Here is a 26,107-nt window from a genome sequence, read left to right on the forward strand (position 1 = left end):
GGAGAACAAGTGGGAACAGAGGAGAACTAGAGGGAACAGAGGAGAACTAGAGGGAACAGAGGAGAACAAGTGGGAACAGAGGAGAACTAGAGGGAACAGAGGAGAACAAATGGGAACAGAGGAGAACAAGTGGGAACAGAGGAGAACTAGAGGGAACAGAGGAGAACAAGTGGGAACAGAGGAGAACTAGAGGGAACAGAGGAGAACAAATGGGAACAGAGGAGAACAAGTGGGAACAGAGGAGAACTAGAGGGAACAGAGGAGAACAAGTGGGAACAGAGGAGAACAAGTGGGAACAGAGGAGAACTAGAGGGAACAGAGGACAACAAGTGGGAACAGAGGAGAACTAGAGGGAGCAGAGTAGAATTAGAGGCTGGCCGTTGCTGGAAACAGAACAGACCAGAACCAGAGCCCAGATTCCAGCTGAGCTCCATCTTACCAGGTGCTGTGTTTGGTTGCTGTAGTAACTGTGATGCTCTGTGTTGAAGGACAGATCCCCCTCAGCTTGACGCCTTCATCATGGACAAAGCTCTGCTCGACTACGAAGTTTCCATCGATGCTGACTGTAAACTGGCAACTGTCGGGAAACCCTTTGCCATCGAAGGTGAGATTCTGTGTGTGTGTGTGTGTGTGTGTGTGTGTGTGTGTGTGTGTGTGTGTGTGTGTGTGTGTGTGTGTGTGTGTTCACCTCCTCTGTGTTTTTTTTTTTTTTTTTTTATGAAACATATTTCATGAAGTTTCATCATCAGGACCAATCAGAAGAGAGGATGGTGTCCCTGCAGATGCTCTGACACTTCAAAGATGTTTAGTCATCAAAACTCAGTCGACTCGACTCAACTTGACTCCCATCACTTGATACATGTTTACACTGTGTGCAGTCTGACGCAGTCACATGTCTCTCACTACATGCTGCAGACTCACACGACTCTCACTACATGCTGCAGACTCACGCGACTCTCATTACATGCTGCAGACTCACACGAATCTCACTACATGCTGCAGACTCACACGAATCTCACTACATGCTGCAGACTCACACGACTCTCACTACATGCTGCAGACTCACACGACTCTCACTACTTGCTGCAGACTCACACGACACTCACTACATGCTGCAGACACACAGGACTCTCATTACATGCTGCAGACTCATGCAAATCTCACAACATGCTGCAGTGTCACATGAATCTCACTACATGCTGCAGTGTCACAGTGAAACGTCTTTTTCTGTACCGTGTCGTGACCCACAGGCTGTTTAATCAAACTGCAGCAGAGTGTATCAGTGTGAAATAAAACCTTGAGACGGTCGACATGAAGCTTGTTGTTGAAAAATTTGAGATAAATAAAGAGATTTATATACAAACATAGTAACAAGTGAGACTGTATCTGATGAGAACTTCGGATTCATCACACGGACAGAAGGAAGTTCACTCAGTTATATATTATTTATAGGATTTTTTATAGGATCCAGCTGTGATATGGCTCAGCCCAGTTTATTGTTGTTTGATGACAGGTTATGGTATTGGCCTGTTGTTTGTTGTTGTTTGTTGACAGGTTATGGTATTGGCCTGTTGTTTATTGTTGTTTGTTGACAGGTTATGGTATCGGCCTGTTGTTTATTGTTTATCGTTTATTGTTGTTTGTTGACAGGTTATGGTATTGGCCTGTTGTTTGTTGTTGTTTGTTGACAGGTTATGGTATCGGCCTGTTGTTTATTGTTGTTTGTTGACAGGTTATGGTATCGGCCTGTTGTTTATGGTTTCTTGTTGTTTGTTGACAGGTTATGGTATTGGCCTGTTGTTTGTTGTTGTTTGTTGACAGGTTATGGTATCGGCCTGTTGTTTATTGTTGTTTGTTGACAGGTTATCGTATCGGCCTGTTGTTTATTGTTGTTTGTTGACAGGTTATGGTATCGGCCTGTTGTTTATTGTTGTTTGTTGACAGGTTATGGTATTGGCCTGTTGTTTATGGTTTCTTGTTGTTTGTTGACAGGTTATGGTATCTGCCTGTTGTTTATTGTTGTTTGTTGACAGGTTATGGTATTGGCCTGTTGTTTATTGTTTATTGTTGTTTGTTGACAGGTTATCGTATCGGCCTGCTGTTTATTGTTTATTGTTGTTTGTTGACAGGTTATGGTATCGGCCTGTTGTTGTCATGTCTCCTGTTTGTTTTGTTCTTGTTTCTGGTTTTTGGTTTCTTGTTTATGATTTACATCCTTGTATTTTGTCTTGTGTTATGTTTTTTCCTTGTCTTGTGTGTCATGTGTTTGATTTTCCATGCCCTCATGTGTCCTTTAAGTTTCTCTCATGTTCTCCCCTCTGGCTCCCTCTGTCTGTTGTCTTGTTCCCTCCTGGTCTGTTCCTCTGTGCTCCTCCCCCTCGTTATCACACCTGGCTTCCTTCCTCCTCTCTCTTCACCTGTGCCTCGTCATGTCATTAGTGTCTGTGTATTTAGTCTCTGTGTTTCCCCTCACTCCTTGTCTGGTCATTGGATTCTGTCTTGTGTATTCGGTCTTGTGTATTCGGTCTTGTGTATTCGGTTTGATGTTCCATGTTCCATGCTCCATGCTCCTGATCCTGATCCATGCTCCTGTCCATGTTCTTTGGTCCCGTTTTGGTATGTCTTGGTTTTGAGTTTTTTTCATGTCTATGTTGAACTTTGAATTTTGGTTTGAACTTTGTCTTGATCTTTTGTTTGCTACTTTGCCTTTTGCTCTTTTTTGTCTGTTTTGGTGTTTTTGTTGCATTCAGCTTTTGCCTTATTAAAGCTCGCTTTTTGTTCTCCTTATCTTGCCCCCGTGTTTACTGCATTTGGGTCCACCTCCCTTTCCATAGTTTTCCCTTTTTGCCCCGACCTGACAGAATGACCAGACCTAGAATGGACCCAGCAGACAACAGCCTACAGCTTTGTAGGCTAGGAGACAAGCTGTTGGAGATTTTGACTGGTGAGGCTGACACAGAGAACAAACTAAGAGCCATAGCGAGTTTCAATGAAGAACTGGTTATTAGGCCTTGGTTAAAGAAAGTCCCCTGTGTTGCACTTTTTAAAGCCGAGCTGGATAATCTCAGAAAGGCCTTGGTGGCTTCAGCCACAGCCAAGCTATCAGCCCATGCTACAGCTCCAGCCTCAGCCCATGCCACAGCCGAAGTGTCCCCTTTCTGGGGAACCCAGCTTGCCTACAAAGTGCCCCCACTGAGAAAGCGACGAGCCCGTCCACGTCCTGGCTCCCTGAAGTCAGGCTCAGGGGCCTCAGCTCATGCCTCAGCTCCAGCCACAGCCACAGCCACAGCCGAGCTTCCAGCCCAGGCCACAGCCACAGCCGAGCTTCCAGCCCAGGCCTCAGCCACAGCCGAGCTCCCAGCCCAGGCCTCAGCCTCAGCCACAGCCAAGCTCCCAGCCCAGGCCGCAGCTTCAGCCACAGCCGAGCTCTCAGCACAGGCCGCAGCTTCAGCCACAGCCACAGCCGAGCTCCCAGCCCAGGCCACAGCCGCAGCCACAGTCGAGCTTCCAGCCCAGGCCTCAGCCACAGCCGAGCTCCCAGCCCAGGCCACAGCCTCAGCCACAGTCGAGCTTCCAGCCCAGGCCTCAGCCACAGCCGAGCTTCCAGCCCAGGCCTCAGCCACAGCCGAGCTCTCATCCCAGGCCTCAGCCTCAGCCACAGCCGAGCTCCCAGTCCAGGCCTCAGTCTCAACCCCGTCGACACCTGCCAGTGGCCCCCAGTCGGCGTTCCGGTCGACACCTGCCAGTGGCCCCCAGTCGGCGGTCCGGTCGATACCTGCCAGTGGTTTTCAGTCGGCGGTCCAGATGAGGCCTGTACCTGCACCTCGGTCGGAGGCCCGGCCGAGGCCTGTACCTGCACCTCGGTCGGAGGAACGGCCGAGGCCAGTTCCTGCACCTCGGTCGGAGGACCAGCCGAGGCCCAAGCCAAGTCTAGTTCCTGCACCTCGGTCGGAGGACCGGCCGAGGCCCACGCCAAGTCTAGTCCATGCACCTCGGTCGGAGGACCGGCCGAGGCCAGTTCCTGCACCTCGGTCGGAGGACCGGCCGAGGCCAGTTCCTGCACCTCGGTCGGAGGACCGGCCGAGGCCAGTTCCTGCACCTCGGTCGGAGGACCGGCCGAGGCCCACGCCACGTCTTGTTCATGCACCTCGGTCGGAGGACCGGCCGAGGCCCACACCACGTCTTGTTCATGCACCTCGGTCGGAGGACCGGCCGAGGCCCACGCCTGTTCCTGCTCCTCGGTCGGAGGACCGGCCGAGTCCCACGCCAGGTCCAGCGCCTGCTCCTCGGTCGGAGGTCCAGCCGAGTCTCACGCCAAATCCAGTGTCAGGTCCTCGGTCGGAGACCCAGCCGAGTCCAGTGCCTGCTCCTCGGTTGGGGGTCCGGCCAAGGTCGTTTGTTGCCAGAGACCCTTCATCGGCTCTCAGACCACCAGCTCCCGGCAAAACTCCGTCGGTGGTCCGGCCAAGAACCTTGAGGTTCCAGGCTGCGCCTACGCCTTCGTCGCCACCCTCCGGCGAGTTCCAGGCCGCGCCTACGCCTTCGTCGCCGCCCTCCGGCGAGTTCCAGGCCGCGCCTACGCTTTCGTCGTCGCCCTCCGGCGAGTTCCAGGCCGCGCCTACGCCTTCGTCGTCGCCCTCCGGTGAGTTCCAGGCCGCGCCTACGCCTTCGTCGTCGCCCTCCGGCGAGTTCCAGGCCGCGCCTATGCCTTCGTCGTCGCCCTCCGGCGAGTTCCAGACCGCGCCTACGTCTTCGTCGTCGCCCTCCAGCAGGTTCAAGCCTGCGCCTTTGCCTTTGTCCCTGGACTCCAGTGGGCTCCAGTCCTCGCCTCCACCCTCATGTTTGTTTGGACCTTGGCCCTCCCCTTGACCCCCTCCACCCTCCCGGTTTTGACTCTGGCCCTCCTCCTGAACCCCTCCACCCTCCCGGCTTTGACTCTGGCCCTCCTCCTGACCCCCTCCACCCTCCTGGCTTCATTTGGACTTTGAACTCTAGTATTTATGGTTTCTTGTTGTTTGTTGACAGGTTATGGTATTGGCCTGTTGTTTATGGTTTCTTGTTGTTTGTTGACAGGTTATGGTATTGGCCTGCCTCAGAATTCTCCTCTGACCTCCAACATCTCAGAGTTCATCAGCAGGTATAAGTCTGAGGGTTACATGGACCTGCTGCACGACAAGTGGTACAAAGTGGTTCCATGTGGGAACAGAGTGTTCGCCGTCACTGAGGTCAGTGGCAACATGTTTACAAACAATATATACACAACTATTTATAAACAACATGTAACTATTGTTTCGCATGTACACAATCATCATAAACAATAAGTGAAGATTGTTTACAAACAATGTGCACGCCGTTTTTGTGTTTTAAAAATAATAACTTTCTCATATCTGTAATTTTGACAGATTTGTTTCTTTATGGATTATTCCAGTTTTGATTTTATTGAAAAATAAAATGTAAATAATTTTTTTTACAAACATAATGAAATTAAACCTTAATATGTTAAAGATGTGGTGAGTATACAATGTGTATTTGTGTTACATTTGCCTATGAATAATGTTATTAGTAAGACATTAGAGTATCCTCCCCCGCAGGTCTCTCTGACTTACTGACAATATTTTATCATCCTCTCCCGATTATCTTGGATAATGAAAACTTTATTGACACAACATGTTTCAAGTCTTCATGATCAGGATGGGTTATTGTTCATTTATTAAGATGACCGTAAACATGGACACAAACAGGAGGTGCTACCATGACATAGAACCAGATGAATAAGAGAAATCAGTCATGTGGATGTGATGATGAAACAGTTCAGCTGCTGTCTGAACCTGTTTTATTACATTTATATTACTTGTGTTTCTCCCCTGTTTTTGCTTATGTAGCACAATCATCAGGTAAACATTTGAATTTGTCCAATAATTTGGTTCAAAACCTGCAAAACTGTTGACATTCACATGGACTCCTTGTTTTTTTTTATTTTTTTTTATTTTTATTGAAACAGAACAGCATACATTCAACACATCGCCACAGTGTGAACATACTCTCTCACTCTCTTGCACATAATATAAACATGGGCAGAGTGCAGAATATGTTAATCACAGGCATCAGAAAGTCCACAAAAACAAAATAAAAAAATGAAAGTAAATAACCACGCAACAAAATAAAAACCCACACACAATTTAACTCCTGTAGCTATGAACCAAGGATGTCATTCTTCCTTCGAGTTCTAGTCCCCGCTGAACCCATTAGATAAAATCTGAACTCCACAGTTTAACATATTCCAGCTAGTTTTGCCATATCCTTTCAAACTTGTCTGCTTCCAGTCAAAAGGAGAAAGATAATTTTTCCATCACATACACAGTGAGCACAACATTAAACCAGTCATCAACCGTCGGTAGCTCAGTCTTGAACCACTTTCTGGTGAGTGCTTTCTTACATGCAACCATCATTATTCTGTACATTTGCTTGTCTTCAAATCTTTGTAGATCTATGTCCAATTTCCCCATGTACATCGTCTTGAAATTACGTGGAACATCCACATTCAGTACCTTATCCGTACCCTTCTTAACCTCTTAACGCACCCACCTGTGCCGGTGTTCTAAAGAACCTGATAACGTTTTTCTCTCCAGGACAGAGAGCAAGTTGACCACCACTGCTGCCCAATAATCTCTTGCCAGTCATCCACAGATATAATCATATTTGCCTCCCTCTCCCATTTCTCAAATTCACCCTTCAACACTTGCAAACTTTTAATCTTCCTTTTTTGGAGGAGCTCACCAAAATTTTTAGGTCCCCTTGCCCAATTCCCAAAGGTCCTATCCATTCTGTTAGGTTGAAATTCGGATTCATGACCAATTGCAATAGTTTACATTGATTCTTCAATCCATACTTCCCAATTACTTCAAACCAAATCTTTACTGAAACTTAAACCAACGGTTTGCCCCCTCCCTGAAATTCTGATTCTGTGAAACACTGCTTTCCCCCCCTGTTTTTTCAGTTCATATGCCAGTAATTTTGTTATCTTACCACCCACCTCATAATATCTTTTTTTTTTATATAAAAAGCAGTTTCTTTTGAATCTCTTTCGTGTAATTTCTCAAATCAAGTGATCATCTGGCTTATTCTTATGCACAGTTTATAGTCTTTGTAGGCCTGATTTCGGTGCTTCTAGCGTCAACCGACCCATTCTTTTCAAGTACGCCGATTTCGCTATGAACTGCCCATCACAGCCTTGCATCTTAAGCCCCATCACTATTTCTTTCTTCATTTGGCCTCTTAAGATACTCCAGCATAGACACTAAGAAAAGTCATCACCTCCCCCTCCAGTTTCACCTTAACCATGACAAACCTTCCCTCCCTGTCGCTCAGCTCCTTTATCTTGTCAAATGTTAACTTAGTAGAAACTATAATGGCAACCCCTCTCCTATGACCCTTCTTGTAAGAGGCAGAGAATATTTGATTGTATCCACTCCTTTTTAGCTTAACATGTTCTTTTTCTGTCAGGTGGGTCTCATGTAACAGCATGACCCCTACCCCTTCTTTTTTCATCTAACTCATAATCTTACTCCTTTTGACCGGATTAAGTACACCATTGACATTATATGAGGCAACTCTAATATCATTCTTGGGCGCCGTCATCATAGTCCATCCTGCATTACCCACCCCATTTGCTACAGGAACAAAGTGAACCTTTAAACACACAAAACATAAAAACAACAGAAACAACTTCCAACAAAACAGTGAAGGAACTTCCTTAAGTGAGGCGGGGGGCCCTTGCTGTCAGACACAGCTATGTCCATACGGCGACAACAGCTCCATAGTGCAGCACCGACATCCTTATCTTATGTGGAATTATAACCCAAGATGAAAAAAATAACAAAAACGCCATACCTTCGACAAATGAGCCATTCGCCGAGCCCCACCGTGCTGTCCGTGTCCAATTTAGGAACCCCTGGAAACAAATGAACTGTCACATCAAAGCACTGCGCTCCAGCAGTCGTCGTGGTCTCTCCTGAAGGCTTGCAATCTCCGTTTAAACCCCTGGTGCATCTCCTCCGACCCCCATCCGCTCCCCGCACGGCTCATTGTCCACGACAGCTTCTTAATCCGCCCACCCAGTCCTCCGCCGGCTTCACGATCTCCACCTGGAACCCTTGGGCCACCAGGTCCTCCGTCACCTCCCGCACTGTGTTGTAGACTCGCGTCTCCCCCTCATAAAACACTTGGAAAGGCATCTGGAATCGTATATTCTTATCCTGCAGAGCCTTTTTCACCTCTGCATACTTCTTGCGTCTTGTATTCGAAGCCTTTACTTTACTTCTGCCAAGCTATTTTTATAAGTTCCTCTTTACTCCAGAAGCTTTATAATTTGATCACATCTCGGCTGAGCATCCTTTGGGGGCAACACACCCACAGTACAGTGAGCTCTTTCAATCTTCAACTCCAACAACAGAAGTAGCTCCAGCTTCTCCCTGAGAAGATTCTCAACAAAAGTGGTCATGGACTGAGCGTTCCCCTCCGCTACTTCCTTCACTCCATGAATTTGGACATTCTCCCTCCTCGCGCAACCCTCCAAGTGCGTCATTTTATCCTCGGCTTGCCTCTGCAGTTCCAAAAGCTCCAACGTAGCTTCCCCGAGAATCTGAGTGTGATCCTCCACTTCCACGATCCGCTAGTCAGCGTCATCGTTCCTGCTGCTGGCTTTCCTGATGTCACCTTGGATCTGGCTAAAAGTTTCACCATTCTCCTGGCGAAACTTGCGTAACTCCTGCAGAATCCTCCCCAGATCCGCCATCTGTCCCACCAGTTGGTCCAGTTCCCCGTCGTCACGGCTTTGTCGCAATGTCGCCACTCTGTCGCTGGATGGCCCCGCTGAGACCCCAGATAGCTCCGCAGGTTCCTCTGTTAGTTCGGCAAACTCGCCCGCTAGCTTAGCTCGCTCGCACTCCTGCTCAAGGTCCGGGTCCACGTTCTTACTCGATTTCCACAGTTTTCCTCTAGTCTTAATCATCGCCCTCTTGACTCCACTCCCTCATTAATCAAAACTGTCACAAAATTCCGGCTAATAGGGCTTTTCTACTCAATGTCTGGCCAGAAGTCCAGAGGACTCCTTGTTTACTGACAATAAGCTAATATTAGCGTGATACCATATTAAACCGAAATGGTGACCATGACACCCGCTAATCTTCAGAATGTTGGCATTGTCCTGTGAGCATGTTAATGTTAGCATGTGGCTCAGAGAGCAGCTGTTTCTACAGCATCACAGAGATGTTAGCGTGGCTGCAGACTCTCAGTTTGGTGTTACATTTTTATATATTTTATAGATACTTATTTTCATCATCTTTTCTACTTCATTCAATAACAAGCAGAAACCTGTTTTGTGTTGAGACCAGACCTTCTCAAATCATGCAAATACAAAAAACATTTTCCTGCAATTATAAAGCTATACTTCATTTTGTTTCATTGATTCACTGAAATTCATTAACATGCAGCTGAAAAACAGGAAGAAAGGCCTCGGTCCATCTCCTTCAGTGACATTTTCATCTTTTAAAAACATTTTTTTCTCCATGAAATTTGAGCAGCTGAAGTTTTCTAGAAACCTTTTCTTCTGCTTCTGTCTCCTCTGCCACAGTCTTCACTTTTCTTCTTCTGTCTCTTGTCAGACTCTTCAGATGGGGATCAGTCACTTCTCAGGACTCTTCTTGTTGTTGTGTATTGGAGTGGGCGGAGCTTTGCTGACTCTGGCAGGTGAACATGGTTTCTACCAACTCGTCCTGCCACACATCCGCCGCCGACAGAACCTCAAATACTGGCTGCACACATCACAGGTGAGAGTGCGTGTGTGTGTGTGTGTGTGTTTACAACTGATATCAATGACTTTATTAACTGCGGTGTTTGTTCCAGAACTGTCAGGGTTACTTCTAAAGACTAAAACTGTCAGCATCAGTCCAGCTGCTCTGTGATTACAACAAATAAAATCTATTAAAGTCAGTCTGAGGTTAACACTAGACTCCATTCAGGAATCTGATCATTTAACAATATATTTCTATGTAGACATTATGACTTGTTCAGAATCAGCAGACAAAAATGTGACCTTGCATGTTTTGAGTCATTTTTATTAGTTAAGCTATTTTCATTGAAAAAAGGACAAACTCCATGAACTGCAGGTTTACTGATGGGGCCGTTATCACATGAACACACCACATCAATCAGCTGCACTGAGGATTCATAGTGTGTTGTAATATTCATTCATTTGTCCCTAGTTATCACTGACTGTGTTTATTAAGTCCAGAACATGTTGATGTGTCCAGTTTAGAACCAGTTGAGAGAAGGATGAGTCACTTCAACATCTGTTAAATTCTCTGTTAGCTCAGTCATGAAGCACCCTCAGTGTGTTCAAGTTCACTGTGACTGGCATGTAATGCACCAGTGGTTCTAAGGAGGTTCTGCAAGAGGTATTGAAGGTCCTGAGGGAGGTGTTGAAGGTTCTAGAGGAGGTACTGAAGGTTCTGTTGGAGGTAATAAAGATTCTGCTGGAGGAGGGGAAGGTTCCTCAGGAAGAGGTGTTGAAAGTTCTGCAAGGGATGTTCATGGTTCTCAATGAGGGACTGAAGACTCTGCAGGAGGTGGTGAAGGTTCTGACGGAGATGTTGAAGGATCTGCAGTGTAGGAACACAAACCCTTTTGTCTCTGCATCTTAAAGAGGTCCTGTTCTGCCATGATTAACTTTGTCTGTTTTCTCTAAAAGCGCCTGTTTGTCTCAAAACCTCTTTACCAAGCAAGAACAGACAATGAATTTCTTGCTATAAACACATCACCAGAGACTTCATTTTACTAATTTACAACAAATAATCAGCCCTCATGCTTTCCACATTTCTCTGTGTTACTGTTAAGCCAAAATGAAGTTATTGCTTGATGAGTTTGAGGTCTGGGAGAAACCAGCCCCTCCCTTCAGTGATGGGGACAGACTTACAGATCCTTCTTCTTTGTGTTTAATACTTCTGTATTTACCAGTTAAATGTCTGTGACATGTTTTGGTAAGATAGAACTAGAAGGAATATGTATAAGTCCTTGGTTCTACTGTATATTCAAGTGTTTTATGTCTTAATCATGTTTTAATTCTTACTGAGTGATAAGTGATTTTACTCATGTTGCATCTTTTCACATAGACAGAATTTGACTTTAAAGCCATGGTGAAGTTTTGGGAAGGTAAAACACGATTTTGAAACATTAAAACAATAGTTTAGTTAAATGGAAGTTTTGTGAGTCTAATTCAGATCCCAGGAGTGACTCTGTCAGCCGGCCCCTTCAGTCCGCCTGCTGCAGGTCATAAAAACCTGTTCTCTCTGCTCTTTGGTCTCTTCTCCTCACTTCTTTTCCCTCGTTCTTATTTTATTTTTAAAGTAATCTTTACTTTTATTTTTGCGGGGTTAGGGTTAGGGTTAAAAAAGAAAAGCGAATTGAATCACTACTTTAAGTGCTTTACTTTTATCCAAGTTTTTAACAGAACGAAGTTCTTTTCTTTTTGATTTTTGATATTCAGTATATCGTTAAAGTATCACCACCTGATCCAGAAGAATTTGAATTAGTTTAAGAATCAGAACTTAAGAACCACCACTTGAAACAGCAAAGAAAAAGTCTTTTTCAAGACTATCCTCATTTGATGAAGAACGTTGCAGTAATTGTCTGCGTCAGTGTTCTCCAACTAAAAAGAGACTTTGTGTGCTCCCAACTGAGACCGACTCTGCCCCCAGCGCTCCCAATGCAGAAAGCCCGGCTGGGCCTTGGACCGACAATGCTTCAACAGAGTACCAGCCTTCCCTCTGGCTATTGGACCGACACGCCGTGCCATCGTCCAACCCAGAACTCTCAAGGAACCCAAACTTCAGGACCTTCTGACTCCCAGACAAAACAGGCTGAATGTCTTCATATAGCTGGATCCACACACGAGAAGGAGTGGTGTCTAAAGTTCTGACTTCTGTCTAGGTTCTGACTTCTATCTTATGAATTTAAGAAAATTAAGATTAGAGTCTGGTTAGTATTAAAAGTGACTCCTGTAATATTTAATATATAAAAACCTGGCCCTTAACTTAACCATCTGTTGACGGTCACATAACTTTATCACTTTGTTTATTACAGTCTTTACTTTTTCTGTTATCTGTTGTTGTTCATCTAAAATTGTCATTTCATTTATTTTACCCTGAGTTATTTAGTCAATAAATATATATAATCGTTTGTCATTGTCTAGAACTTAATTTTAATGTGGAGAACTGATGTATGTGTGCAAAGAAATCACTGCTTCAGAATATATGATTAAATATAGATTTTGAAATGTAATAAGTTGATTTGAAATTAATTTGAATTGTTCAAGCCAAACTTTTACAGTTGTATCCCTCCGGATCAGTCACATTGATAAAACAACTGAGGTGGTGCCCCATTTACGAGTGTGTTATTAATCGACAGTGATTAATTACCTTTATTATCAAGCAGTGTATGTCCTACAGCAGGATGTTCTGAAGGTTCTGCAGGATGCGTTGAAGGTTTGGAAGCATGTGTTAAAGGTTCTGCTGGAGGTGTTGAAGGAGATACTGAAGGTTCTGTTTGAGGTGATAAAGGTTCTTGCAGGATGAGGTGATGAAGGTGCTTCAGGGAAAGGTGTGGAAAGTTGTGCAGGAGGTTTTTAAAGTTCTTCAGGAGTTTTAGAGGCTCTGCAGGAGGAGGTGTTGAAAGTTCTGTAGGAGGTGGTGAAGGTGCTCCAGGAGGAGGTATGGAAGGTTCTGCAGGATGTGGTAAAGTTTCTGCAGGATGTGGCAAAGGTTCTGCAGGAAATGTTGAAGGGTCTAGGGGAGCTGGTGTAGGTTCTGAAGAGGTCTGGAAGGTTCTGAAGGAAGAGGTGAAGATTCTGATGTAGATATTCACTCTTTTGAAAGAGGAGATGTTAAAGGTTCGTCAGGGGGTGGTAACATTTCTTCAGAGAGAAGTGTGAAAGGTTCTGCATGAGGTGTAGAGGTTCTGCAGGCAGAGATGCAGAGGGAGCTGGCTGCTGTTGTCTCATTGGGTTTTGTGCTCAAACTGAGCGGCTGTGAAGGTGAAACTCCTGTGTTCTGACTCCTGTGTTTGACAGAAAATCCATCGAGCTCTGAACATGACGTATGAAGACGTGAAGAAGCAGCGAGTAGAGAAAGAAAAAAGGTTTGTCATCATGACATCACAGGCTTTTTAAAAACATATCAATGGGAAACAGATTGAGGATAAAGACTGAAGAACAATGTTCTTATGTTTCTCTCTTTCTGTTCAGCTGTAACCTGCAGAAGTCTCAGCCTCCCTTGGCCCCCCCGGCCCCCCCAGCTCCTGGAGCTTCCGCCAAATGGAACAACGAGACCAGTAAGGACGCCGCCGCTGCCGCCGCCGCTGCCATTACCAAGGATGCCCGAGACTTTAAACGAGTTCACTTCAATCTGGAGACCCTCAACACTCGCCGCCTGCTCGCTCGCATAGCAGCCTCTGATGTCAAGGGAGGCGGGGCCAAATGTGAAGGGGGCAGTCCTGCCAAGCCCCAGCTGCTTAACAGTCGACTGTATGAGAATGGAGGGCCAGCAGCTTCTTTAGCCAGCCTGGTGCTTTCTCTGCCCTCATCATCCTCCTCTTCCTGCTCTTCCTCATCTGTTCAGCCCAAAACTGCTGCCTCTCCCCCCATATCAGTGGCCCCGCCTCCCACTGGAATGGCCACACCTCCCACTGCCGTGGCCCCGCCCCAGCCTGGCGAGCTGCAGGAGCTGCAGGAACAGATCGATCAGATGAGGGAGAAGCTGCGGATGGCTCTGGCCAGGAGGGCCGAGATCCAGACAACTCTGACCAAACCTGTCGCCACGGTAACCAACAACACAACTCCAGTTTCCACAGCGACAGCAGCAACGACGGCGACAACAGTAACGGCAGCAACAACAACGGCAGCAACAATGGGAGCCCCGCCCACCACCGTCACTCTGGTAAAGTCACTCCCTTCAAACATGAGGTGCGTGACGACCATGACAGACCCACCTCACAAAGTCTTGTCCAAAGTCCGTCCCCTCCAAAGCAGACTGACCAATCAGAGGAGGTGATGTTCTCTGTGCAGATCACTGTGCAGATCACTGTGAACACAGCGGCCATTTTTAAATGTTTGATTTAATTATTAATTTTAATTTAGTCTCCTACAGACACTTGGAAGAAGATCAGGGATTTAAGGGATTATGTGTCAGGAGGACTCACAATTAGGGGACACTTATTTCACTAAGGAGCAACAGAGGACCCCAAAGTAAACCCTGGGGTCCACCAGATTAAAGCACTTATAAGTTTGACTCTTTGATTAAATATTTTTGCAGTTGTGCTTCCTTAAAGCAGCTTCTTGATAATTTTCATGAGTTTCTCACCTGTTAGTATCAGTAATATTTAAATCTCTGAGCTTCACTCTCCGGCTCAGACTGTTTGGACCGGCTGCTGTGACACTCATATGTGGAAGAAACAGGACCAACAAGAAATCCAAGAAACAACAGCTACAATAAGCAAACGCAATAAGCAAACACAATAAGCAAACTACAATAAGCAAACACAAAGTAATCCAGGTGGAGATTTACATCCAACACAAATGTTGCTGTCAATGCAATAAGCAGTTTGTTCTGTGTGTAACAGCACCTTCATGTTAAATGCGACGTTTACAGGTAAATTTCCTTCATAAGATATTCATCTTCAACAAAGGAACAAATTCAGGTGTTAAAGGCACATTTGTGATGAAACTTTTCTAGTTTCATCTCAACTGAAACACTTGAGTTTCATTTAAGCTTGTTTTTTATTTTATTTATTTTCTGTCACCATATTTTGGTCATATTTTTCTGTGGAGTATTTGCACAGTTTACTTAAAAGTTGTTTAAAAACAAAGATGAACCCCTTAATTCATTATAATTATCCAACAAACCCCTTTAAAATCCTTATCGATTAAAAGCCATAACGTGGCACCATAACACTAAACCAGTGGTGTGGAGTGAAGAAGGGATTTAGTTTTTATGGGTTTTTTTCTCCCTCAAGCTCCTAAAACTGTGCAGATAATCCATTATTTATCCTCATAATGTCCCATTAAATACTCAATCATTTATTTGCCTGGTAATAATGATGTATTTTGATGGGCTTTTGAGTCATGGCTGAATCATTAGATTGTGACATCTTGAGATATTTTATTTAATATCTCAACAGTTGAAAGGCTTTTTAAGTGAACAAATAACATGAACTCATCTCATAGTTAGGGTTAGGGTTATTCCTGCTCCTTTAAGAAAACCCTTCATCAGTGTGAATCATTCATTAAACCCTTTGAATTGAACTGTATTGATAAACTTTGCAGATAATCTATTAAAATGTCTTTATATGTTACAGTGCATTCATGTATTAAATGTCCCTTTGAAGACACCTTGATCGAAACAAATAAGAGTTCTGATGTCTCAATATGTAATTTTTAAACTACTTACTTTTTAAAAAGAAAAAATACTGTTAATGTGCCATGGTGTTATTGAGTATCCCTGATTTCTAAGGGCTTTTTAAGGGTTTAACTTGAGTCTGGGGGTTTGAGGGGTCATTTCATGGACTGTAAAATGTTAAAGTGTTTAGAGATGGATTCTGCTCAGTTTAAGGAGATTTGACTTCCTTGAAGTGGCCTTTAGTTCACCGTCCTGTAGTAGGAAAGAATTCCGAGCATTGTAGCTGTGATTAGCTTTTTTAATCTTGTGATGGCGAAGTGTTGACAGGATGACCATGACGCAGTTCTGAAAGCTGCCATCTTTGAACCCTTACTGTGTTTTTAGTAACTGACTGATGTCAACAACAGGAAACAGCTCTGGATGCTAACTGCCACTAGTTGCTACAGCTAGCAGGTATGCAGTGAGCCTCCTGCACTGAACAGTGCCCCCTGCTGTTTGCACTGATGATAGTTTATATCGGAAGTCAATAACTTTCAACTTAAAGGGACATTCCCACATTTTATGAAATCCGCTGTATTCTTCAGATCTTAGATGTTTCTGTGTGTCCAGGGCTGTTAGCCTAGCTTAGCACAAACTGGAAGCAGAGGGAAACACAAACACATGACGCTTCCTGTCTTTTAGGCTAAGCTAGGCTAACAGTCACTGACAAATAGTGGAGAGAAAAAAGGGAGGCCTGTCCCTTTATGAAACTCTGTGATAGACCAGGTGAGACCAGGTGTACCCACAGATTCAATCCATGTCTTCCCTTCAAATAATTGTTTCTATTAAGCGTTCACTGACCCGTCGGTTGAAAGTGGTGAGCTGTGAGGCATTCACTGTCTTGTCTATTCTGTGTGAAAAGTGAAACTGAGGATGTTTCTGTTCATGTTGATCGTCACATCATTTGGAAAAATTAAAAAGGAAGTCTGTGTTACCAAAGTGAAACTGTTGTTGTTTTATTATCATCATTTTATTTTTTTTTACTCATTGAACATGTTTTAATTTCACTGATGTTAAAATTGTAAAAGTCCACGAGGAAAACAAAATTGAACATAAGAAACAGAAAAAGAAAGTGTTAAATACATGTTTTCAGCTTCAGTCATAAAATAATATGAATACTAATAGAACTCATCATCATTATCATTATTTATACAGTGCTTTTCTATTTAGTAAAATACCTATTACAAGTTATAGAATATGAGTAATACAAAAGTTGAATAAAATACCACACATATCAGATTAAGACATTTATGCTGATTACAGCAATAATAAAAACAGATCAGGTGAGCTGGAAACAATAGTACAAAATAAATAAATAAATATATGAAATGGTATAAAATATACTACACAGAGCCGCTTCCTGTTTACAGCCCGCACTGTGCATTGCCTGCATGGTGGGGAGAGATCAACGCTCATTCACATGGGATCTTTCTATAATTCTGATATAATAATATATAATATATTGCCTCAGTGTTGACAGTGGCTGAGAAGGACCCTGGACATTTGTACTCTCCATCCTGGACACCCACCACCCTCTGCACAGCACCTTCATCCATCCATCCATCCATCCATCCATCCATCCATCCATCCATCCATCCATATCACTAATTATTTTGCGTGATCTGATCACAGTGGCAGAGTTACACTTACACTCACAAGACATCAAATTCAACACAATACGATACAAGATTATATTATATTTTACAATAGCTGTTTGCCTTTTCTCTTCTTCAATGGTTTGGATCAAAAAGGGTAAATAACAAAAAAGTCTGACGTGTTTTTAAATCCAGACGTTGGTTTTCAGATCAGTCAGTTAATCAGCTGCTGATCAACCAGGTGATTGAAGTTCATCTTCCTCAGGATCTCCTCAGTGACTTGCTTTGCCCCTTCAGCATGGTACTGCTGGACCATCAAGTCCACAGTTCTCATTCTATCTGCTGCTTCCAGCTGGCAAATGGGGATCGGATCAGACCGCAGATTCAGGAGACGCTGGAAGGTTTTAAAATCCTCCAACTGCAGATTTTTCAGAATTCCGTGCAGCAGGAGGATCACATTCACTGACTCCGAGACAGGAACTGGAACAGATGAGACCACAACACTGGTTACATTGACTTAAAACTGGTTTCACTGGATTCTCACTGGCTTCACTAGATTTATAAAAGACCACGACACCAGTTACACTGGATTCTGATAGAACACCATGGGTACACTGGTTCAAACTTGTTTCATTGAAGTCAACACTGAAATCAACTGAAATCAATGAGTGACTCTTTGAGATGAAGGCGAAGATGAAGGTGTGTTTGTGGTGATGTTACCTTCTGTACAGGGAGAGGAGGCAGCAGCTGCAGGGAAGTAAATAGTGACATTCAATAAAGTTTCATCTTTTATTACAGAAACAAACAAGCAACAGAACAGAAGATGCTTCACAAGTTTTTCACATAATTTTCCATCTGATTGGCTGTGACCAGCCCCATCAGACACCTGATCTTATGTTGCCAACAGATACCATGACCATGCCCACTGCTTTTATGTGTTTATGTTTTGTGTTAGCATGCTGTGTTAGCATGTTAACATGTTGAATTAGTGTGTGTGACCTGACTGAGGATTTACCTCTCAGAGTGAGGACTTGGTGCCACACCAAAGACTCTATGGAGCCAATCAGCCAGCCAATCAGACGGAGTGGAGTCAAGTGACTCAGCTGCAGCTTCAGAGACATGTCGGCCTCCAGATCCTCCAGCTGGACCTGAAACGATGGCAGGAAGTTGTTGTAGTCGCTGAAGTTCACAAACTTTGAGCTCTGAAACAAAGAAAGGTTTTATGTTTTGTTTAATTTCTATAAATCCTGTTGCTGGAACTGACACAGTGGTTCAAATGTACAGGAAGCATCATTTTAAGAATAGGCAGCGTGAAGTATTACCTTAACTGGAAAAGAGTTGAAGACAGTTGAAATGTCACTTAAAGTGCTAAAAATATAACCATGGAAACATCTGAAGTGATTATAATCGATAAAGAAGTCACAGAAAGTGCAGTTGCAGTGTCAGGTGGACGGATGAAAGCACTTGCAGTGTCAGGTGAACTGATGAAAGCAGTTGCAGTGTCAGGTGGACAGATGAAAGCACTTGCAGTGTCAGGTGAACTGATGAAAGCACTTGCAGTGTCAGGTGAACAGATGAAAGCAGATGCAATGTCAGGTGAACTGATGAAAGCAGTTGCAGTGTCAGGTGAACAGATGAAAGCAGATGCAGTGTCAGGTGGACTGATGAAAGCAGTGGCAGTGTCAGGTGAACTGATGAAAGCACTTGCAGTGTCAGGTGGACTGATGAAAGCAGTGGCAGTGTCAGGTGAACTGATGAAAGCACTTGCAGTGTCAGGTGGACTGATGAAAGCACTTGCAGTGTCAGGTGGACTGATGAAAGCAGTGGCAGTGTCAGGTGGACTGATGAAAGCAGATGCAGTGTCAGGTGGACTGATGAAAGCAGTGGCAGTGTCAGGTGAACTGATAAAAGCACTTGCAGTGTCAGGTGGACTGATGAAAGCAGTTGCAGTGTTACCTCTGGCTGGATGAAAACGGAGGGCTGTCCGCTCAGCTTGTATGTCTGATTTGGGATCAGCTCACAGTCAGGTATTGTTTCCACATACTCTGCTCTGATTCGTTGCTTACACGTCTTTATCACCTGGAGATCAGTTCAGATAAAGAATCAATCAAATAAACTGCCTCTAATCTATACATGTATATTTTTATTTATTCTTAATCATGATGTTGTACATGTTCCTCAAAGTTTCTTTACACATTCAGAGTTTGAGGAATTAACGTAAAGGTTCAGTCACTTTTAATGGATTGTCGGCACAGTTAAGGGTTTCAAACCTGTTAAACACTGAAGTAATTCATTCATTTATACCTTGAACAGGACAAACATGTTATTGACTATGTAAATTAAGAGATCGCTTTCATGCTTATTGTCATTTTATAGGTCACTGAGTAGATAATTGATTTAAAAAAAAATTCAACAACTTTAACAGTAAAAAAAAAATACTTTTATTTACGTCGAGAGGACCTTTTTATGTCATTGCTTCAAGTCAAACCTTTTTGTAATTCCTTAAAGACTCGTTACTCAACATTGATAAAAGTATCAGTAAAATACATATTATGTTAAAGAGTGGGGGGGGGGGGGGGGTCATGCTATGCGGGATGTGAAGTCTGAACAAATGAGTCTTTTGGCCGGCCAGCTAACCCTGAAAGGTGCGATAGGAGGACAGTTGGTCGTTCCAGGGTTTCAGAGAGGACTGAAAGAAGCGATATAGGTCTGTAGTTTTGGGTGTCAGCTGAGTCTAGGGTGGGTTTCTTTAGGAGTGGCTTTGCTGTGGCTGTGTTGAAGGCAGCTGGAACATTTGTCCTGTCTATGGGCGGGGCTTGTGTACCTGAGTGAGGCAGACATTCCTGGGCAGCAGATGGACAAATAGCGAGGAATCACTGAAGCGATGGAAGAGCAGCACAAGGCCACCGATCGCGTCCCGGGAGGAGTCAGGCGGTGAGATCCGAAACACCAAACCGAAACATGAGAAGCCAGAGATGTCGATGATCACATGACTGTCTGTCACCTGACCAGGTGTGATGAAATCCACGCTGTCCCCAGTGACGTGACCTACGGAAAGGGAGTGCTGAGCACAATCTGCAAAGGAGAAGAAAAAATGTTATTCATGCGGACATGTTGACAGACATTTCTTTTACCGATTATAGATCATCAGTGATCTCTGCAGTCACAGACAGACCTCTCACTCTGCTCTCAATGTCAGTGTTTCAGACACTCATTCAAACTATATTTATGTACATGCTGAACAACCTTGAGCCAGGTCTAGGTCTGAGTCCTGGTCGTGTGCGTGTGTGTGTGTGTGTGTGTGTGTGTGTGTGTGTGTGTGTGTGTGTGTGTGTGTGTGTGTGTGTGTGTGTGTGTGTGTGTGTGTGTGTGTGTGTGTTGCTCACCTAAGAGGCAGTGTGGCAGGTGGACGCGGTGGAAACTTCCTGTCAGCAGTTTGAACCTGAACAGTGGTCCGGCCGGCCTCAAACCTTTAGCGGACAGAAAGTCCAGGTCCCAGGGGACTGTCTGATAGACAACGTCGCCGACGCCCTCCAGCAGCAGACCAGTCTCACTGCAGAGGAAAACTCCCGGCTGCCGACAACGCAACCTACAGAAGAGCAATCGGACTGATCCGTTCAACAATGCAGCAGCAAATTTTAATTCATGTGAATTCATCTGTCAACAAACAGAAATCCGTCTTGACGGAGCTTTCCTCCATATGCACACAAAATCTAATATGCAGGAAGCTAAAGTAGCCTATTACCTGTGTTTCACATCCTGTTGTATTGACTGTAGCTAGCATGTTAGCAGTTAGACAAAATGACACCATTTAAACTGGTATGTTAGCATCAATTATGTCTCTATTTCCTGAGGAAGCTGAGATCCTTCAACGTGTGCAGCAAGATGTTGGAGATCTTTCACCAGTCTGTTGTTGCCAGCACCATTTTCTTTGCTGCGGTGTGTGTTGGGGCAGCAGCATCAGAGCCAGCGACACGAACAGACTTGATAAAATCATCAAGAAGGCTGGCTCTGTACTCGGTCTCAGGTTGGATTCTTTTGAGACCGTGGTGGAGAGGAGAATGCTGAATAAACTGTTATCCATCATGGACAATGATCAGCATCCTCTCCATCACACAGTAGACAGACAGCGGAGCACCTTCTCTCACAGACTGCTGCAGCTCCGCTGTCGAAGGGACATACAGGAAATCTTTCCTGCCACATGCCATCACAGGTGACTCTGCTTATTTATACTTTTTTTTATATACATTTTATATATTTCAATTTTATTGCTATTTTAATATGTCTAAGTTGTTCCTTTTATTTCATTGTGTTGTTATTGTCTCCGTGTGTAATGTTCCTGCTACTCTATAATTTCCCAGCTTGGGATCAATAAAGTCTATCTATCTATCTATCTATCTATCTATCTATCTATCTATCTATCTATCTATCTATCTATCTATTTCAGTCTGTTAGCATGTACGTAGCCATAAAGTCTGTTGTTGATGGTTGTAAAACTGAGGATGTTAGTAAAGTGTGGATGGTTTAGTTCTGCTTCTGGTTCTGGTTAGAGTGTGTTACCTGAACATGTTGCCGTCCTCGGAGACTTCAGGTTTATTCTTTATCTAAACAGATCAAACAGTTGATCAATCACACACCTGAACACATCATGACCAATCATCCGTCATCATCAGTGACATCACAGTTACAGGTAAAGGTGTGTCTGAGGTCATTACCACTGATGTGTCCATATTTGTCTCCACTCTGATGTCAGACGACATCTGTGACGTCACTCCTTGCCCGCGCAGACAGACACCTGCAGCAGGATGACATCGTAACATCACATGACCAATACAGAAACCCTACTCAAGATCAATATTTGTCATTGATTAAATTCCTCCCTGTCTGTCCAGTAGGAGACAGATTAGCACACACGTGGAAGCAAGGGAACTGTTAGCCTAGCTTAGCACAGTTTGTGGGACATACTGAGGCATGGGACCATCTTCAGCAGGATGTTCATGGCAACGTTCTCCACCTGTATTGGTCCAAAATGTTCTCGCAGCAGTCTTGCAGTCGTCAGCCTGTCTGCGTGCTGTAACTTCTCTCGACCAACAGGAGTGAGGCTTTCTCCAGTCATGTGATCACTGACCAACCACTGGAAGGTTCTGAGCTCATCTGAGACGAGACACTCCAACATCTCTGTGAGGACACACGGCTCCGAGGGATGCTGGGAAATAAACAGGGAGCAGCAAAGTGACACACTGATGACATCACACCTCAGGATGATGACACATATAAATCTGAGACAGGTTCTGAATTTAAAAGTGACTGAATAACATGTGGACTACACACCTTGTCCATGATTGGACCATCTTCCAGATCCAGCAGTAAGAAAGGCTCGGACTGGCTGAGGGCTTGATAAAAAACCTCCTGGGCCTCTCCCCCCTTTCTGAGGACAAGGTCCACCAGAGCCCGGTTCTTGTCCTTGCGGACTGCATAGATGTGCACAGCCGCCCTGTTGGCAGCGTTCAGGATGTTGTGGTCCTGCAGGACATCCAGGATGGCATCCAGCCTCTGCATCCTGCTGATCAGCCTCCTGCGACGAGTCATCACAAAATCTGGATCCAGTGTCTGTGGAACCCGAGGACGAGGTCTCAGTGGGTACACCATGTGCCGCATGGACAGCCAATCATCTCGGCCAATCGCCCTCAAAGCCGCCTCCAACACGCTGAGTGCCCCATCATCATGGTAACACCTCAGCAGGGTTTTAGCAGTGCTGCAGGCGTCGGCGGTGCGGAGCCAGCTCAATGGGACGGGGGGGACACCCTGCAGGAGTTCCTGACTCAGACTCCAGTTGAGCCTCCACAGCTCCACCTCCTGCAGCTCCTGCAGCTCTAGCAGCAGCCGCTCCTCCACCTCAGGTTCACCTCTCCATGTCTCCTCACTCACACGTCTCTTCAGCGTCCTGTATGGGACAGCCGAGGACACATTACCCATGATTCAGTCTGTCGGGTCAAGGCCCTGTTCTGACTCATAGGCTGAGAGAACAATGATCCTCCTGTAAGACAAGACGAAGGAAACAACTAGACGTTACACAGAGTTTGTGAGATGTTAAAAGACGCAAAAACAGAGATGGAGAGAACACATAAAGTCAAATATTCATAAAAACAAACGTGACTTAACTCCTGTGATGATCTTATAAAGTGATTATCAGCAAAAATCAAACATTGAAATCACACTCATTTATCCTTAAAAGTGATGTCATCCCGGTGCTTTGAGGAGATAATCAATAGAAAAACATCTTTACAACAAGAGAACAAAAGAAATGAGATAAAGAACGTAAACTACAGAGAACAACATTAATGGTAAACCGGCTGCAGCATGATCCAGTGAGGCTGCTGAACACCAGTACAGACCTGTAGTCTCGATACCAGTGTCTGTGCCCATTAAGTCAGTGGGGAAGGAGAAAGAACAGAAACTTGAGACTCAGAAGGATCTTTAATAAACATCCTGGTCCACTTCAAACCCGCCAACACACTGATCCAGAACCTGGTCCATCCTGAGGACCCAACACCCAGACATGAACAGAGTTCTGTAGTTTATGATGTTCAGTGCAGCAGGACTGCACAGATTATTACACTGGGGAGACAAAACAACCTCTTCATGTACAAATGTCACAAGTGGCCCTAACAACTCTGAAATTCTGGGCTCAGTTTTAGACATCCGTTATGTTCAACGAGTTAAAGTGCTGAATTCAAAATGTTACTGCAGTAAAAGTACACGGACTGCATCACTTTTAATAAACTCCACCTCCTGTCTGTAACAGTCTTCATCCACCAGAGGAAAGTAGTAAAAGTATTTCTGAGAAGCAAAAGTACTGTGAACCCTGCAGACACAGTGTTCCCAGTGGGTTCTTACCTTCATCTCTCAGATTTTCTCCACCAGTACACTGATCGATAATAAAACTGATCAACACTAATAACTCAATAATACTTTGGTGGTTTCCACCTCTTTTATATTCAATTGCTCTGCCCACCTCTGCCTCTGATTAGCTGCTACTGGTATCCTGGTTTCGGTTCTGGTCAGGTGGTGACGAGCCGCAGGTCACTGGTGGTTTTTAAAATGTTTTTAGAAGACAGAACTTTCCACTAAGAAATAGGTCGTCTAAAAATAGATGAACACACAACCCAATCATCAATAACTGTGATCAGTGAGGGGAACAAGTGAGGACAGACAGAAAGAGACAGACAGATGGTGTCTTCAAGAGACAGAACCAGTTTGATAAAAGTCTGGATCAGCTCCACTGATCATCACACCTTGAAGCGATTGCTGCTCTTCCTGGTTGAGTGGTTCAAATCAATATATCTGAAGAGGTTACTGATGAACAAGAGCAGATAATTCTCAAACTGAGAATTTGTTTTATTAACAGAACTAACAAGACGTGTTAGAGAGACAGAGGACACATGGAGACATGGTCCATCCACATCAAATCCTTCATCTTGAGAATAACTGGTGCTGTAAACGGATCATGGGCCAGTCCTGGTTCTGTCTGTAGGACAGAAGCAAACAGGTGTGTCTGGTTTACCTGAGCTCAGTCAAGTCCACATCACCTCCTCAGGGATGTGTGTGAAAGTGAATACATCAGGCTTCAAAGCAGGAGACCTGACATCACACTGAAGAACTAGTCCTGGTTCTGGTTCTGCTTCAGTTTATGAAGCAAGATCAAAACACATCTGAAGGTTTATCTGGAGGACAACAGAAACAAACACATTCCGGCAGGTTTCCACATCCAAAGCATGATGACAGATATATTTCAGGAAAATAAGGAAACTGTGAGTCCTTTGTTAATGTCCCTGATCCCTGATTCTGGTTCTTTGTCTTCAGGAGAGGGGTGTGTGTGTGGCGCTGAGGTGATGTGGTGACTTGATGAAGGAAAATGTTCAACATGACGACCGACATCTGCTCAAAGCTCCGACAGCAGCAGACAGATGATGTCCTGCTCTGAGACACCAGCTGGACTCTGTAGGTGAAAACATTTGACACACATGTAGTGAAAAGACAACAATGTTGGTGGAGCAGCGAGCTGTCTGAGCTCACAGGACGGGACACACTACGTCTTCACATGATGAAAACTTACTAACTTTTGATAAATTGATGGACGTACTAAAAGCCACTCTGAGCTAAATGTCATCCTGTCAGTGATTCTGTGTTCTCACCAGTGTCACATTTCTCACTGGATTATTTTTAACATTTGTCATCAACATCCAGAAACCGTTAGGATCATTTACAGCATGTATTCATTCACACAATCACACCCGAAAGTCTAAGGTAAATTAAAAAATCCCTCTGGTAATGAGTGGAGAATCAACACTGAGCTTCAGTGTGAATGAAAAAAAATTTAATCAGTAAAAGTCCCGGCGGTGCGTCTGAGGTTTGACCTGAACATCTGGGAGGTCGTCACAGTTAAATTAGGCAGCGATATGAAAGAAACTGGTTTAATGAACCAGGCTGAGGTATAAATACCACCACTAATTATAAAACAAAATACACACAATTTAATGTAGCTTCAATATTAATTCAAATGCCTCAACCAGAAGTCACTGAGCTGGAGATTTACGACACTTCTTAGTATTTTTTAAAATCGTGTTTAAAAAAAGATACAAAATTAAACTTTATTTCACTGAAGAAAAAAAAAACCTTGGATCAAAAACTCACCACATAATATTTTGACTAAATCTCATTTAACTTAATGTCAAACCAACTTCTGGCTCACCATCATCAGCAATGATTAATAGGATTTTTAATCTAATCTTAATGACCTGGTTCATAATCAAAATGAACTCCCTGTTTCATTCATCTGTTTGAAGGAGAAAATAAGACATTCACACGGTTGTTGTGCCAACAGGCTGCTGTGCACTGCTTTTACTGGTTTTACTGGACAGTTAAATACAGTTTGATGAGTTTCAGATCAACTAATGAGGCTACAGTCATCCAGCAGAGAGGCACGAAGAACAAAACAACCAAACCCCCCCCCCAACAACCCCCCAA

At 44.3% G+C, this 26,107-nt stretch overlaps 2 protein-coding genes across 6 annotated transcripts in view; one reads left to right on the forward strand and one right to left on the reverse strand.

Annotated features, from left to right (window-relative positions):
- grin3bb (glutamate receptor, ionotropic, N-methyl-D-aspartate 3Bb) overlaps nt 1–16,424 on the forward strand; it is a 62,890-nt gene extending 46,466 nt beyond the window's left edge. For all 3 annotated transcript variants that reach the window (XM_037115238.1, XM_037115237.1, XM_037115239.1), the window contains 5 exons: nt 489–604; nt 5,074–5,225; nt 9,663–9,827; nt 13,124–13,191; nt 13,298–16,424. In XM_037115238.1, the coding sequence (XP_036971133.1) occupies nt 489–604; nt 5,074–5,225; nt 9,663–9,827; nt 13,124–13,191; nt 13,298–14,102 (1,306 nt within the window). In that variant the 3' untranslated portion in view covers nt 14,103–16,424. The remainder of the gene's footprint in view (nt 1–488; nt 605–5,073; nt 5,226–9,662; nt 9,828–13,123; nt 13,192–13,297) is intronic.
- A 7-nt stretch (nt 16,425–16,431) lies between these two features.
- On the reverse strand, nt 16,432–25,942 carry LOC119028864. 3 transcript variants are annotated; one of them, XM_037115253.1, is made up of 11 exons: nt 24,096–25,942; nt 22,412–23,117; nt 22,046–22,286; nt 21,796–21,875; nt 21,641–21,684; nt 20,467–20,669; nt 19,905–20,155; nt 19,037–19,159; nt 18,096–18,282; nt 17,801–17,827; nt 16,432–17,560 (listed from the first exon to the last, which is right to left on the reverse strand). In XM_037115253.1, exons 2-11 carry the CDS (start codon nt 23,054–23,056, stop codon nt 17,295–17,297), a joined length of 2,067 nt encoding a protein of 688 aa, XP_036971148.1. In that variant the 5' UTR covers nt 23,057–23,117; nt 24,096–25,942; the 3' UTR covers nt 16,432–17,294. The 3 variants fall into 3 exon arrangements, with proteins under 3 accessions (XP_036971148.1, XP_036971147.1, XP_036971150.1); XM_037115252.1 differs by having other exon boundaries at nt 23,978–25,812; XM_037115255.1 differs by having other exon boundaries at nt 18,096–18,228; nt 22,412–25,812.
- Nucleotides 25,943–26,107: the final 165 nt, after the last annotated feature.

Source organism: Acanthopagrus latus, chromosome 11, assembly GCF_904848185.1.
Source record: "Acanthopagrus latus isolate v.2019 chromosome 11, fAcaLat1.1, whole genome shotgun sequence".
Lineage (NCBI taxonomy): Eukaryota > Metazoa > Chordata > Actinopteri > Spariformes > Sparidae > Acanthopagrus > Acanthopagrus latus.